Source organism: Anguilla rostrata, chromosome 6 (assembly GCF_018555375.3).
Source record: "Anguilla rostrata isolate EN2019 chromosome 6, ASM1855537v3, whole genome shotgun sequence".
In the NCBI taxonomy this organism is placed as follows: domain Eukaryota; kingdom Metazoa; phylum Chordata; class Actinopteri; order Anguilliformes; family Anguillidae; genus Anguilla; species Anguilla rostrata.
Window position 1 is genome coordinate 39,593,279 of NC_057938.1, and position 15,565 is coordinate 39,608,843.

The 15,565-nt window shown below is 42.5% G+C and overlaps 1 protein-coding gene and 1 long non-coding RNA gene across 3 annotated transcripts in view; one reads left to right on the top strand and one right to left on the bottom strand.

The window, feature by feature from the left end:
• prima1 (proline rich membrane anchor 1) overlaps positions 1–6,407 on the top strand; it is a 27,361-nt gene extending 20,954 nt beyond the window's left edge. For both annotated transcript variants that reach the window (XM_064339585.1, XM_064339582.1), the window contains one exon: positions 4,043–6,407. In XM_064339585.1, coding sequence (XP_064195655.1) covers positions 4,043–4,136 — 94 coding nt within the window. In that variant the 3' untranslated portion in view covers positions 4,137–6,407. The remainder of the gene's footprint in view (positions 1–4,042) is intronic.
• On the bottom strand, positions 2,532–13,579 carry LOC135257136 (uncharacterized). The gene is made up of 4 exons (XR_010330593.1): positions 11,485–13,579; positions 4,346–4,455; positions 4,022–4,141; positions 2,532–3,938 (listed from the first exon to the last, which is right to left on the bottom strand). It is a non-coding gene; the product is annotated as an uncharacterized LOC135257136 (long non-coding RNA).
• Positions 13,580–15,565: the final 1,986 nt, after the last annotated feature.

Here is a 15,565-nt window from a genome sequence, read left to right on the forward strand (position 1 = left end):
GGAAGCCTTCACCTGCTTTTCACAATTTAGGCTGCAGACCTGTCCATGATCAGTGACCCCCGTTTACCCCCCGAAGCAGGTTGAATCGTTGCCATTCAGGATATTGTAGTGCTCACATCTAAGACAAAATTTGTTGTCCTGGTGGTCTCTCCGTCCTCAGTATCAGGCTCTTAATAATGCGTTTGTTTGTGGAAAAAGTTTGGACCAGATTTAGGAATAAGCTTCTGTCAGCAGTAGGTGAGGTGGCCTCCGTTTTAAATCAATGTCCAACAGTATGTATTTCTCATGTGGTAAATTAAGTTTGGAAAACATGTTTTATGCACTGTAATCAAAATGTCTCAGTCAGTCTCCATCAAAGCTGGCTAGCAGAAATTGTGCGTCCGCATGGATACGCTTAGTCAATATCAAAGTGCCAAAGGTTTGTCAGAGGAAAATAGCCAGTGTTATTAATAGCTGTAAAATACCATGGGAATGGGCTTTCCCAGTGAAAATAAGACTGGCGGTCCCCAGAGAGGGGCTGTAGCGTGTTAGATGCCAGAAAAAGGGGATGGGAGAGATTGGGGGGGGGGGGGGCATGGGTGTTGTAGTCCCCAATGGGTCTGATATCCCAGTAAGTATGCCTATAGAAGTTTTCATTTTTCTCAGTCTTGTCTTTTCTCCATGTTATCTGTCAGAGACAGAGAGGGGATGAGGGGATAAATCCTCATCCATGCTTCTGGCATCAAAGAGAAATGATAGGACTCCAAATAGGATCTCTGAAAACAGCCATTACTGAACAGCTAACAGAGGACAGATGATGGAGATAATGTATACAAACTGATGTCGGTGCCATTTTCAGCTTGCTGTAGTGGCAGAGGGACAAGGACTACATTATTATTATTATTATTATTATTATTATTATTATTAGGTACGTTGAGCCAGGAACGGCTACTTAACCTTTTTAAAGCTGCTGTGAATGAAGATTTCCATACCTCATATCAAAACAGGGCAGACAAGCTTTAGGACAAAATAAGCACCGACTCAAATTTACTCCTGCTTAAATATTCTTTCATGTCCTTGAGCAGTACATGTCAGTTTTCTTTGCATTTATTTAGTAATCTCAGTATACATTCATTGGTGCCTCTTCATTAGAATACCCTTCAAAATGACTTTTCACTTTTTGGTACCAAAGTAGTGATCCTTTAGTTAAATGTCCCATTTTACTGAATTTGTCTTAAAAATATAACCAACGTAGACCGCCCGGTTTCTAGCAGAGACGCTGTACAGAGCCGCTGTATGAAATATTCATCTGTACCTGCAAAGTGTTGTGCAGCCACCTGGCATGTTTGCATTGCACTCCATTCATTATTGAAGGCCTGGTCTGAGAACCACCGGGGATTATTTTGAGGCCTTTCTGTTGAATGAAGAGGCCCGGAATGGCGTATAGAGCCAGGAAAGCACTCCTCTGCTCTGTAGTTTCACTGGAATGGCAGTAGGGGGATTTCATTAGCCGCAAAAGTGCCTATAAATAGAAGGTAGGCGTAAGCACAACACTTTTCGGAACCAACTTATTTTTGTGTGTGTGCGTGTGTCCATGCTTGTGTGGATGTGTGTGTCCATGTGTGTGTGTGTATGTGTGTGTGTGTCCGTGTGTGTGTGTGTGTGAGAGAGAGATTGTGGGAGTCTGCTTCATACAAGCTTATTTTTGTGTTTATCTGAGCCAGTGCTCACAGTCCCACTCCTGACAATCATGTTGAATGCAGTTTTTGAACGTCACTGGTCTTAACAGTCTGGTAAAAACTCATCTTTCCCAGTAGGTGTTTGAGTCTGACATATCTGCTTAATGGAGATAAACTGGAACTAAGCAGCTCCATGTGTTTACATCAATCAACTTCTGGTTTGATCCCACTGAATGGATACCTCACAATCTGTCTTAAGCCTTTCTTAATAACCATGCTTACTACCAGGCTCAGCAGCTCACTTCCTGTTTAATACCAACAGCCATACTACCCTTTGAATTTCTTGTTTCCTTCATAGCTTACGTTTCAGGCTTTTAGCAGAAGTTTTAATCCAGGACAGTTTATATTTACACTTGTACCTGGTGGCTGAAGTTGTACAGGACTTGGCTTACTTGGAGACTTTGGAAAACAAAGCTACTTCTGGAAGTGGTGTTAGTGGCCCACCCTCTGGACCAAGAAGAAAAAAAAAAGACATGAGATGTTATCTTGTGGTTGGGAAGAGCTTTCCCTTTTAACAGTAAACCACTTTGAGATTTCCAAAGCCAAAAGCATTATATCAATGTAATCCATTATCAGTCCAACACCAAAAGTGTCATATTACTAGTATCACCAGATGGCTTGGCTACCTGTAATGCGCTTATTTATTAATCTCCTGAAGGTTACTGGTTAAAGAATTTCAATTTCAGTATCATACTAAGTCAGAGGAAGACCTGGAAGTTTGTACTTTTAATTTGAAAGCCATGATTTCAATGCTGTTAAATGGGGGCCAGCTTGACGCTGCTGGCTGAGTTACTCATAGCGTTGAGTCGGGATCATCCAATTATATAAACAGCTCCTATTATGGTATGGACTTCTTGTGTTAATTTGCATTTTCAGGCCCTAGAAGCTCAACCACTACCATGGAACATGGAACCACTACCATGGATTTTTTGGATCAGAATAACAAATCATTTATAATGTCTTCAAAACGGATAGTTTAAAGGGGTTATATTTTGATCAGGTCTGTTTCAGAGCTGAGATTAAATATTAAATATTACTTTTTTTGTTACAAATACTAGGGAATTCCTCATGCATTTGTGGGAGTGATGCTGTTTATCATTATCTGTTCTTTATAAGCCCAAATATAAACAGTTGCCGAATGACCGATGTCATGAGCTTGTGAGTGTTTACTCAGTCAGCACCATGTTTATGTGAGTTTTGAGGCCCTCAGACAATGATCCTGCCAGCAGCCCTGGCACAAAGCCAAGCTTGGCCAGGACCCAGAGCCAACCCAAACGCCACTGTCCTTCAGGGCTTCAGGGCATTGCATGCGCTCATTGAAGGACCTTGACTGAAAAAGGAGACTGCTAGGTAGGGCAGCCCACCAGGTTATGCCAGGAGAAGTCCACCTGGCAATTTGACTTCCGAATTAAACTGATACTACATAGTTTTGAGTCAAAGTTAAGGTCAAATGTTGATTGAATATAAGCCTTGTGAGGTTTCATTAGCTTCATAGAACCATCTAGAACTTGACAGATGCAGGTGGACAATATGTCATGCTTACAGAATCAGTGTCCACCAATCTGCTGTAATGAGACCCCCACCACAAGGCACATTTTGCACATTTAAGCTTCATAAACCTGTTCTGATTCATCTCACAACTCTTATTTGTAGCAAAAAAAAAAATCAATCTCCTTTTGTGGAAAATACCTTGGTCATTCTGTCAGCCAAGAAGCAGCTTTCCCTTTAAAGGATGGAATGGGAGGTTAAGTAAATTTATTACAGATACGCCTTCTCAGTCAGCTTGGAACACACAATGCGTTCTCTAGTCATCCTCTGTTTGAAAGCTGTTTTTTGCACTGTTCCTGTTCTGTCACAGGATATACAGGACATAGAGCTAAATGCTCCACATGCTGGTGCCCCCACAGCCAGGTATCAATTGGTATGCATTGTCAGGGCTAAAGGGTCATGGTTCCTGTTCCACGTGTGACATAATTTGTGTTCCTGTGAGCAGCACCCATCTGTGATATCACTCATATTCCTATGAGCAGCATTCATCGATGAAATTACATCACTCATCATGAGCAGCATCCATCCATGATGTCATTGGTCTTCCTTCCATCTGTGGCATTATGGGTTGTCCATGAATACCAGCTGTCTATGACATGACTGGTCTTCCTTTGAGCAGCATTCATCAATGTCTTTAGACAGCTTGATTTACTGACGCCACTGAAAATTTATCTGGGAAAACAGATAAATTAGTTGACTTTTAGCTGAATAAGTGGTTACCAGGACACAGACTCAAGGCTTCTTGTCTGACTCACTTGAAATGCTGTGTGTTGCAGGAAACCAATGCGGAAGGAGGAGAATGGGACAAGGGAACTTGCCATGAGCTCCCGCAGCGTGAAGTTGGTGGACACCAATAGCACCGGAGTGTAGGAGGCCTACGGACAGGAAGGGGAAGTGATGCAAGCTACTCCAGTCAAAAAAAGAACACCTCCTTCCCACAGTGCAGTCAGGAACGGGGAGTTATGAACTCTGGGTACACTTGTAATTCATGCTCTCGCAAAACAGAAACGAGTGAACAATGGGAGAAAGGGAAAGAAAAAATGTGAGTTAATTTTGGAGGAAGACAAAGCGAGCTTTACCTGTAGGCCAGGCACCTCCGTGCTGCATGAGGCTCCAGGTGTTCCGTGGACCAGCTGACAGCTACCAGCCCCAAGGAGGAAGCTGTGGCCCTTGTGACTTTACTGTGACACTGCAGAGCACAGGAACAATAAATCACAACAAGCAGTCGCATGCACTTTTTAATTCCCAGTGAAACTTATTTCCACCCCCCTCTCTCTCTCTCAATCCCCCCCTCTCCTCCCACCGCTTTTCTTCCTCCCTCTCTATGTCTCTCGGTACAATTATGTTCTCTCCTCATCCGCAATGTGTCTGAAATTGAGGCACACGAAGGAGGAATCGGCTGGAAGTCAGGTACAATGTTGGAGCTTCTAGGTTCTGTAAAACATCTCCTTCCAACAAGTAAGCTTAAATTTCAGAAAAAAGTTAACTAAACGTATGCATGACCAGGTTGTTCGGACTGGACTGCTGTTGTCCTCTATGCAATCTGACCAGTGAAATGAGAAGGAAATCCCAGTTGTGGTAAAACAAAAGCATACATATTTATGCACTCCTGGAAGGATGAAGGTTAGTCTGACAGGTGCAGTCTGGTCATGCGTTTATTTAATAATATTTTATGCCCCCCCCCAAGACACAGGCACATGGGTGATTAATGGCTGTTATTGTCAAGAAATGCAGCTCAAATAAAACTAAACTTTGAATTGATCTTAATTTCTGAATGATATTATTTAGTTGTTTATCTGGAAGTCTGGTCTGGTTGCCCGCCTGGTTTAGTGGCAAGGTGCCATGCTGGTTCAAAACAGAGGGATAGATTACCTTGTCACAACAGGTGCATGGTTGTTTTTTATTCATTCAAGGTTGTGATGATGATGATGATGATGATTATGATAAAGATGAAGATGATAGGTACTAGGGAACTGCAAGCTTGTTTAATCCTGGTCCAAAGCTATAGTTGGAGATGTACTGAAATGTCCTTAATTGCATCCAAGCAGAAGCGTTATTATTCATTTCCAGTACAGTCTGTTTCTCTGTGTTTTAAAATGGAGATGGGGTGAAAGGCTGAGACTGTCCATCTGTTTCATTGTATTTACATGTTTGAGCCTAATGAGGAGCTGGTTTGAAACACCCCCGACAGTCTCACTTTGGTGTCTCTTACCACACTATAGATGAAGAAACAGCACTTAAATATTCATATTAAAGCTGATAAAGTAATTAATTACTGTAATTAAAACGTTCCCTGCAGTTAATGCATGTGCAATAAAAAAAAATACTGGCTTTGGTTTCAGTAAATTATATGAGATCAATGTGCCATCAGTGCCAAATAACAGTTTTTGTAAAATGAATACTATTGTTTGCTGGACATTCATGGAGGTTTGGGGAGAGACAAATGTCATTTACGTGTTAGATGTCCTGAATTGTATCTTCAAAAGGTGGGGTGTATTAATGATGCATTTTTGCTTGGAAAACATGCAACCCTAGTCGCACGTTGGGTCTATAAACTGGTGGTTAAAATGAATCAAGAGAATACAGTGAAGGGACTTCATATTCTCCTCAGACTAAGCAAAGTTTATCTACCATCCAGCCCAATATACCCCCATCTGCCTCACTTACAGAAACAGGGAATCTTTCTGACTGGTTTCTCAACTCTTGGCTGAAATGACAAGCGTAGACCTTGCATTGTGGCATTCAACTGACATATGCATGCCTGTCAAGTAACCTATCGCACATCTGTAATATAATGTACAAAGGATTAGACTGAAATGTAACAAATAATGCATGAATGTAAATATAAATAGTTAATTATTTGCCTTCTTTATCACCTATTCCATGTACAGAATAAAGAAATATGTTTATAGGGAAATATATTTAAAAGGTTGAGATGCTATCAAGCGGCAATGAATAAATGTCATGTTGTTGGGAAGAAGCCATTCATGTATATTGGGTAATTAAAGTTGTTGCACAATGTATGCGTTGCATATAAAAATGGAAAGCATATATATATTATATATACTGTGCATTGTAATAATTTAATTTCAATATGCTGACTTTTTTATTTTTAAATAAAATTGTACTGTTAAAAAATGATCGGTTCTTGTGCCAAACATGATGAAATTTGGGACTTTCATGATCTTGGAACTTCAGGTCGTCCAATGCTGCTAGGACATATATTACCAGTGACAACTTAAAAGAACGAGAGCTTTTTTTAAATGTGTTTTTATTTAGCATAATTGCAAATGTGCTGCCAGAGAAGCGCTTTGCTCCGAGGTTACCGATGCATCTGTTATACGGCGCGTTTGATGTTTCTTTATGTTTATGTTTTTTAACCGTTGTCAGCAGCTCACAGTGTGAGTCAGGGCTGAGGGCGGCGAAAGCGTTTCCTGTCGCTGGCCGTTAAATATTAACGAGCAGCCAATGACAGAACGCGCTTGGCTCGCCATGGTCCGACAGCAGGGCTGGGGGGGCAGTAAATAAAAAGCTTCAGTCCCCTTTTTGCCCTGTTCTACCCCCCTTGCTTGCTGGAATCTCAGGTGTATATTCGGGTGGGGAAGTAATGGGAGTTCCTGAATCCTTGTGAAGGGTCGAAGACATCAGAAGAAGTTATAGCACGTCAACAAAAAATTGAGTTTGGCCAAAACTCACACACAACACACTGCATAATCAAAAAAGTACACTCTATCCACAGCATGCATTATGTATAGATGATGGTAAGATCCATTATTCCATCCATCCGTTCAATCCATTATCTATACCCGCTTATCCTGAGCAGGGTTGCTGGAGCCTGGGAGGCAGGAATACACCCTGGACAGGCCGCCAATCTATCGCAGGACACACACACCATTCACTCACACGCTCATACCTATGGGCAATTTAGGGTCTCCAATCGGCCTACCTGCATATCTTTGGACTGTGGAAGGAAACCGGAGTACCCGGAGGAAACCCACACGGACACGCGGAGAACATGCAAACTCCACACAGCTAAGGCCCCAAGCCAAGATTCGAACCTGCAACCTCCTTGCTGTGAGGTGACAGTGCTACCCGCTGCACCACCATGCCGCCCATGATGGTAAGATAATGTATTTTAAAAATACTTCATGAATATTCAATTAATAATGATAGGGCAGAACTCATAATGTTGTATAAGAAAAACAAAATAAATAATAAATACTTATTATTTGAGAACATGAGAACATTCATTGAAGATAACTCTCTTACCAAGGCCAATGGGAATATCCAATGCATTCTAAAGTTCCAATGACAATATCTTTTGGTCTGTGATTGCATCCCAATGCCGTTTTGTGCACTCAAGAGAACCAAGCAGGGGTGATAGCATTGTATCTGTATGGCGATGAAACATGAGCTGACAGCTATAACACTTTGGCCCTTGGCGAAGCAAAGAGGTGGCCTATTTATAACCACACAGGTCTATTTGTGGCAGAAACACAAATCCTGGTTACTGAAGACCAAAGGAAAACCCAAAGGAAAACCCCATGACCCCTATATCCCAAAGTATATTATAACATATATGTATATAACAGTATATGAGCACAGGTTAATCACACATCTCTCTAAAAGTCATAATATTGCAACAACAAAAAAAGAGAAAAGCACAGCTCTCACTTAAATATGCACAAACTGCATTGGTCTTACCTTGAATCCGTCCTCTTCTGTGTCTCCATGCTGGAGGGATGAGTTTAGGTGCATTGCATTAAGACTGAACCTGTCCTTTTTGGTCCCTACAGGCTCTGGTAGCTCAGTGCAGGCCTCAGCTGTGATTCTGCATGCTTCAGCAGCAGCAGCAGCAAAGAGGGAGATAACCCAATCAGACCCATCTGGATGAATGCAGATGGACTGAGGGGATCAGTACTGTGCTTAAAAATGGACTGTGCCATAAAAATGGTGCCACTAACCCATTTATCAGTGAGTTGAAAACAACATCTGTGTGTATGGGTGTGTGTGCGTGCTTGTGTCTGTGTGTTTGCGTGTGTGTGTGTGTGTATGTGTATCTGTGGCTGTGTGTGTCTGTGTGTGTGTGTGTGAATGTCCGTGTGATTTACTTCCATTTTGACTGACAGTGCAGATGCAATCCACCATTAGTCTGGGTCAATAAAGAAGACAGATGGGCATCCATACGTATTGAGTAATATGCTATTCCACATAACAGGGCCCTTCACTGTTCGATCATATGCCATAAATCTCAATAGGCACGAGTCCCTCTTCTCGATTTTACAGTCCTGCAGTTTACGGGGAAGAAACCGAGGGTTATTCCTGCCTTCCATCTAATCGCTAACATGCTAACAATGCGGATAGGCCAAATTTGCATCAGTCCATTCTCGGCTTGGAATATGTCCTCCACTCCTCCACTTCTTCCCTTTATCCCAGTGTTTTTTTGTTTTTTTTTTAATTAAAGGTAATCAAAGTTGCATTCATGTGTCCTTCATATAATCATTCTAGTCATATACTCATCTCAATATTTCTAATATCAATTTAATGTCTTCGCAATGTCATTTCTAATACAATTTTGTCGCAAATCATAATTTGCTGCTCTAGATGTTATTTATGCCTCCTGCTCTGAAATCCCAATGCAATTTATCCTGGGCAATGTATACGTGAAACTGTACATGGCTAATTAGTTAACTGGAGCAATTAAGCCAGCGGAATTAGCTTGAAAGGGAAATAGCACGCACGCAGCCCTTCAGGATTGATTTTGACGGCCCTGGTCTAAATGAACATCGCTTAATGTCCTTGGTGAGCATTCAATGAGAGCCAGCTGCCCCTGGCTCAGACCAACTGGGGCGAAGAACAGGAGGGAGGAGCCCTGGGCACCTGTGTGATGCCGATTGCATAAGCCGTGCGTCGAGGGGCTTTAAAAGCGAAAGCCAATCAAACAGCTGCAGTGGCTGGCAGATGATACCTGGGACACAACGTGCAGAACGCCCAGCTAAGTGTTGACAGTGTTATATTCAGGACGAACTGTTGAATGGACAAACACAGGCAGCCATGCCAAGTGCCGGTAACTTTGATAAAAGGGATTGGCTCATGAAATGCAGTTTGCAGTGTGTGGCAGGGCTCGGTTTGCGGGAGGAATTCAGGACAATTAGAGGACCACGCCTTCTGGTCAAGTTGGCACACACCGCATCTCCCTGTGTCCAGCTCTTCTGTCCCTTCCAGGGTAGTCACGGCGTGTGACACAGTGAAAAGACTTTATGTGCTGAATGAGTGAAATATGCATTCATCACACCTGGTATCCATTGCGCAGCGTTCTAATTTTCTCATTATTTTTTCAGACAGTGCGAAGGTTACACGTATAATTTGTATTGCTGATTAGTAGTTGTCTTGGTGTGGCACCGAGGCTGCTGACTGTGTGCAGTGTTCTCCCATATTAGTTTGGCAGGGGGAGGAGATAGCCATCCAGAGATCGCATTACACCAGGGGAGGCAGAAAAGCAAGACCAGTAGACTGAAAGGCCGGCATGTGGGTCGGTCGAAAATGACTCCAGACCCCAGACAGCTGCGCCGACACATCACACACAGACACTTATCCATGCAAACACACACACACACACACACACACACACACACACCCACCTCCAGACCACCTTCATGTGTACCTTCATGTGTACCTCAGCACCATGCTGTAATATTGGAACATTCTGTATATATACATATCTATGGTGCTGCAGTACACAAAGTAGCTGTATCACATAACAGGTAGCACAGGAGTCAGCATGTGCCTCCTATATCAGCAGAGACGGGAGAGTTCACCATAAACACAACAGAATTTATGGATCGATCAGAGACAGCCACTGTGATGGATAGCCATGGCAGAGGCTGTAACTCTTGAGGTAATCTGATGACTCTGTGATAAAGCCCAAACAATTACAGTTTTCCCATTTGCAAGTCTCCATTTTAAAAAAACTTTAGAAGAAAGCGTGGAAAACAAGCTGTAAAATTCACCAGTGCAGACATTTTTCAAATCCCTTGTGAATTGAGTAATGTAATGCAAAAGTTACATTTTTTATATTTATTGAATAATATGCCCAACACACTATGCAGTAGAATATCAATTAATCAAAACCATTGCTTTTTATGAGACTCTTCTCAATATATGAGATTTGTAAATTTTATCTGTTCACACATATGCATATACAATATGTCATGTCTTTGAACTTTCCTGTGTTAAAAATCAAAACTGAAGAGGTAATTTGGAGAAATAATTCCAGATGCTGTTGATTGCTGTATGTCGTGCATCATTATGAAAATAGCTGCAGAAAATGTGAATGGGTCAATATCAAGATGCTCAAGACAGAGAATGTAACCATGTATAACACAAGAGAAATACATCCTGACTCATCCCTGTTATAAAAAAGCAACAGGTGAGCCAGCCACAATGCCAGAAGCAAAAACCCCAACCTGATCAATTTAGCTAAACTGCAGCAATGGTGAAAAGCCTCTTTATAAAGCCAGACCACAGGATCTTCCTAAAGCAACTGAGATTGCCAGTTTCTCAAGTGACACATTTCTCATTTCCTGAGTGATGTCATCTGTGCATATGGCAGGAAATGGCGAAAGCAGCACTTAAAATAGAAAAAGAAGACTTTATGAAAAATAGATTACTTTGGGCTGCTATCTGGTATCAGAAGTTTCAGATTGTGTTTTACTGTGTCAAAATGTTAAACTAACTATAATAATAATAATAATAATAATGATAATAATAATAATATTAAATGAAATAATAAGAACAATTAAATGAATTACAGTCAATTACTCACTCGAAGACTAAGAGTACAGGCAAGTATACACTCTAAGAGTAAGAGTATTATTTTGTATTACCAGCATTTAGCAGACGATCTAATCCAGAGTGATTTACGCAACTTTTTACATAGCACTGACATTGTATCCATTTATGCAGCTGGATATATACTGAAGCAATGCAAGCTAGTACAGCAGCAGTGTCTGACCCAAGAATTGAGCATTTAGGCTACATGAGCAGCGCCTTACCCATTAAACCACGCTGCCGCCCACACGCTCTAAGAGTAAGAGTGCAGGCAAGTACACACTCTGTGTGAAGACTATTCAGGAGACAGGAGAGGACACGTTAGTACAAAGACAGGATTAAAATAAATAGACCAACAGTCTTTACATTTTTCCTCAGGAAGCCATACCTTGTTTCAGTGACTGTGACACATGATGGTGGTGAGTGCTCATGGGACTGTGGCAGCGGGCGGGGAGGAGGCACAGCGAATCCGTCGCTTTGTCCTTGTTAGGCTCTCACCGGGGCCCAATCGATGACCTGTCAGGGCCGAGTTGCCGTCGCCACGGTGATGGATCATAAGCACACCCTCGTTTCTCTCCATATTTCACGGGCCTCGAACCATCAGGGTCGACTGGCCTAATGCAAGGATCCATCATCAGACTCCCGATCTCTTTCTTTCTCATCTTCTTTCTCTTTATCTTTTACTTTTTCTCTATCTCTGTCTCTCTCTCACTCAGTCATTAAAAACCCTTGGAGTATGGGCTTCACATAAGAAGTAAGAGGGAGACAGAAATGGAGAGAGTGTAGGAAGTATGTTGGATCTTTAAAAAATCAGGCTGTGAAAATATTTCTTGAAAACACTCTGATATCCACTGCCTGCTAAATAGGTCATTTCGTATAAACTTCTAAGCATAACCCCACAGAATAAGCATAGAATTACACTAGTTGTGAATTAATAAAAAATGGTTTCAGTAGTGCAGGGCTCCAATTTCTACAATCATCTCCATGGTGGTTCTGCATTTACACCATGTCCCTTCAAATATGTGTACCTGTTTACTCTGCCCTCAACAACCATGGGAATACTAGCCTCTGTTCTGCCTGTAGCATTCCAATTTGCTTGCACTGTCATGAAATAAACTATAGAAACTATAATATACTTGAGTGAATGGTGTGTGTGCCCTGCGATAGATTGGCGGCCTGTCCAGGGTGTATTCCCGCCTCTTACCCAATGCACACCGGGATAGGATCCAGCACCCCCCTCGACCCTGCTCAGGATAAGCAGGTATAGATAATGGACGGATAGAGTAATATACTACTAGGCCACAAAACGCAATGGTTAATTTGGGTGGTGTGCTAGCGCACATCTGACAGAGTCCCATAGACAGAGCCATAAAGCACGGTGGGGTGGGTGCGCCCGGGTGACGGGGGCGGTGATGCAGAGCGCCGCGCTGCCGGCTCCCGGTGACAGGGGCTCGACCGCGGCGGCTGATGTAATGGAGAGGGGCCCTCCAGCCGGCCGCCGTGAATCTTCTGCCCCCAAAATATGGAAATCGATACGACCTGATCGGGTGCTCCGTCAGGCGGACGGAGCTGCCCCGCGGGCGTCTTCTCTCTGTGACGGAGGGGGAGGGTAAGGGGGAGGCCGTGTCTGTCTGGAGGCTAGGTACAGTACCTCTGCCTGCTCCGCGGCGCCGGACGGAGGAGGGCGAGGGGACTGCGCTGAGTCAGAGTGAACGCGGTTCCGTCCTCCAGATCCACCGTCTCTGCTTTACACTTTCTCCCCCGCTTCCGTTGATTCTGCCGTCCCTTCCCACCTCTGTACCATTTCTCTCCCCCCCCCACCCACCACTCCATTCCTCCTTCCTTCCTCTGTACGGCTCCTTTCCTCTGCTCTGTCGTTCGTTTTCTCCTTCTCTCCGTTGTACCCATTCCCAGTCCGAATCCATTCTGCGCCGAGTGTATTCTGGGACTTACCCTCGCAGAACCTTCGGGAGGGGATTTATAACAGCCAAATAATGATGCCTAAGCCAAAATCCATGATACGTTGTGGGAGGAGAGCCATCAAAGGCTTATGAAAGTCTCCATTAGGAGCCTCAATAAGCACCCAATTTACACCCAGGCACCTGGAAATAGAACATAAAAATAGTTTTTTTTTTATTTGTACGAGTATTAACGTTCGAAATTTTATCTGGGTGGTTCTCCCTCCTGCCGTCGATAGGCACAACGCCACATAGTCAGCGGTAGCTCATTTGCCGGTTTAGTCAGAGAGCTTCAATCCCAGCCCCTGATGGTAGTCTGCAGATTGCCGGGGGAGTGCGAGGCCTCCATGAAGTATGTTACCAGGGAGGTGACGTGAGATGCCGCCTACCAGAACAACCTCGAGCGGTTCATGTTCCGGCTGCATGATGTCTGATATTTACTCTCGCAAACTCATTACCCTCCCACACAAAGGGATGAGCACCTATTTTCACCAACGATTTGTGACCTAAACTTTGTGATTCATTGGAAGCCTCTGCAGAGTGTGTCAGTAGAGAACGTTGGAGGCAGGAGATAACTGGAAAGTGTCTTTTCTCACTGTACATTTGATCAGGAAGGAAATCCAATGAGGATCAGTGGCATTAATAAGCTAATGACAAGCGGGGCCTTGAGAACTGCCACCAGCTACGGAACACAACGTTCCAGAGAAACAGCTGAGGTGTGGAAATGAAAGTTGAAGCTAAGCAAAAGCCTGGTAAATTGACAACTTCGACCTTCAAAGTATACCCCATAAAGTTCATATAGGCACAATCATGATGTGTGAGCTTTACAAACATGGTGCGCCAGTGGAAATCTTTTCTTGTGGAAAGGCTCTACCTGCTGGCAGAGAATGAAATAACACTATGGGGTGTTGCGAAAAGGCACAGAGAAACATTTAAAGACTTTCAGTGGCTACTGTGGGATCGAACTCTTAAGTCTTCAGTTACTAGGGAGCTCTTCAGGTGTTAAAACTCCCAGTCTCTGCTGTGGGTCAGACCGCTTCCTGAAGCAACAATGATAAGACTGACTGTACGACTGACCACTCCTTTCTGACTTGCCCATCATGTTGACCAATGAAGGGTTAGAGTTAGCATGCTGAGCATATCAATAAAAGAGGACAAGAGTACTAGACAGTGGACATATGAACATTCTTCTTATTATTATTCTGCTCATTATAATTATTATTGTTATTATTATCCATCCGTTATCTATACCTCCTTGTTCAGAGCAATATTATTATTATTTATTATTATTATTGTTGTTGTTGTTGTTATTATTATTATTATTATTAGATGCTGGGCATAGTATTATGAAAAATAAATAGCCTACATGAAATGATTATAATCATAAGAAGCCCTTTTTATTAATAAACATGAGTCAGGGCTGACCCAGGGGGGATAGATGGCGTATTAAAAATTCATAACTTTGCCACATTTCTTCAAATGCCACCAAATGAAGTGAAATGTCAGTTAACCTGTTAAAGGAGAAGACGGTGTGCCCAGCCTTTTCACAGCCCTTTCATCCCATCAGAGGGTGGATATGATTTTAATTCTGACCACTCTTTCTTCTGTGAGCAGACACAGGTGACTCTGACGCTGCCCCTAGTCACCACAGCCCACAAGCTTGAAAAGAAAATTGACATTCAATAACTGTACGCAATCCACAGGATTGTTTCATAAATGGAATTTGACTGAGAAAATGTGATCTCTTTTTTGTTTAATTGTCAGTGGACACAGGTCGATATGTTACGTTAAGCACCTTTAAAATGCATTTATTACTAAAACAAGCTTTCGTAATGAATAATATGTTTTTTATCGAAAGTGGAATACTTCTGTGAAAAGGTCAGTCATTTTAGAGCAGACATTTTGCAGGCACATTTGGCATTGTCACAGATAGTGAGATAAAGACAATAGAAAGAGAGAGAAAATGGCTGATGGGCTAGCAAAATCTCAAATGCACTGTCATTGTAGGTTCAAAGTCATAAGTGGAAATTGTGGAAACATTTCGAGCCATTTTCACCAGAGAAGTATTCCAGTTAAAGAACCATCTGAGCTCATCGTCTGTGATTTAAAACTTTTACAGGATTATTATTTTTAGAATGTATATTTAGAACAGAGCCCTGAGCTGTTCTTAATCTTGTTTTATTCAGGTTTCTAATTTCATTAATAAAACAGCACCGAGTCTTAGAGCTGGTAAGGACTTGTTAAGGAAAACTAACCGAGTGAAACATGCTTACAGAAGACAGACAGATAGGCTAGCCAACAGACAAGAATACAGGCAATACAGGTAGACATTTGAAAAGAGACACAAGGGTGTGGGGTGAGCATGGGGTGTGTGACATTAATCATACTCGTGTTTGAAATATTACCATGACTGTTTTGTTAATATTTAAAATGTATCAGGGTGAAATAATAATCAAAGTTGTCCTTCATAGAGGAGAGAGAAAAATAACCCCAGTGCAATCTAGCAGAGCG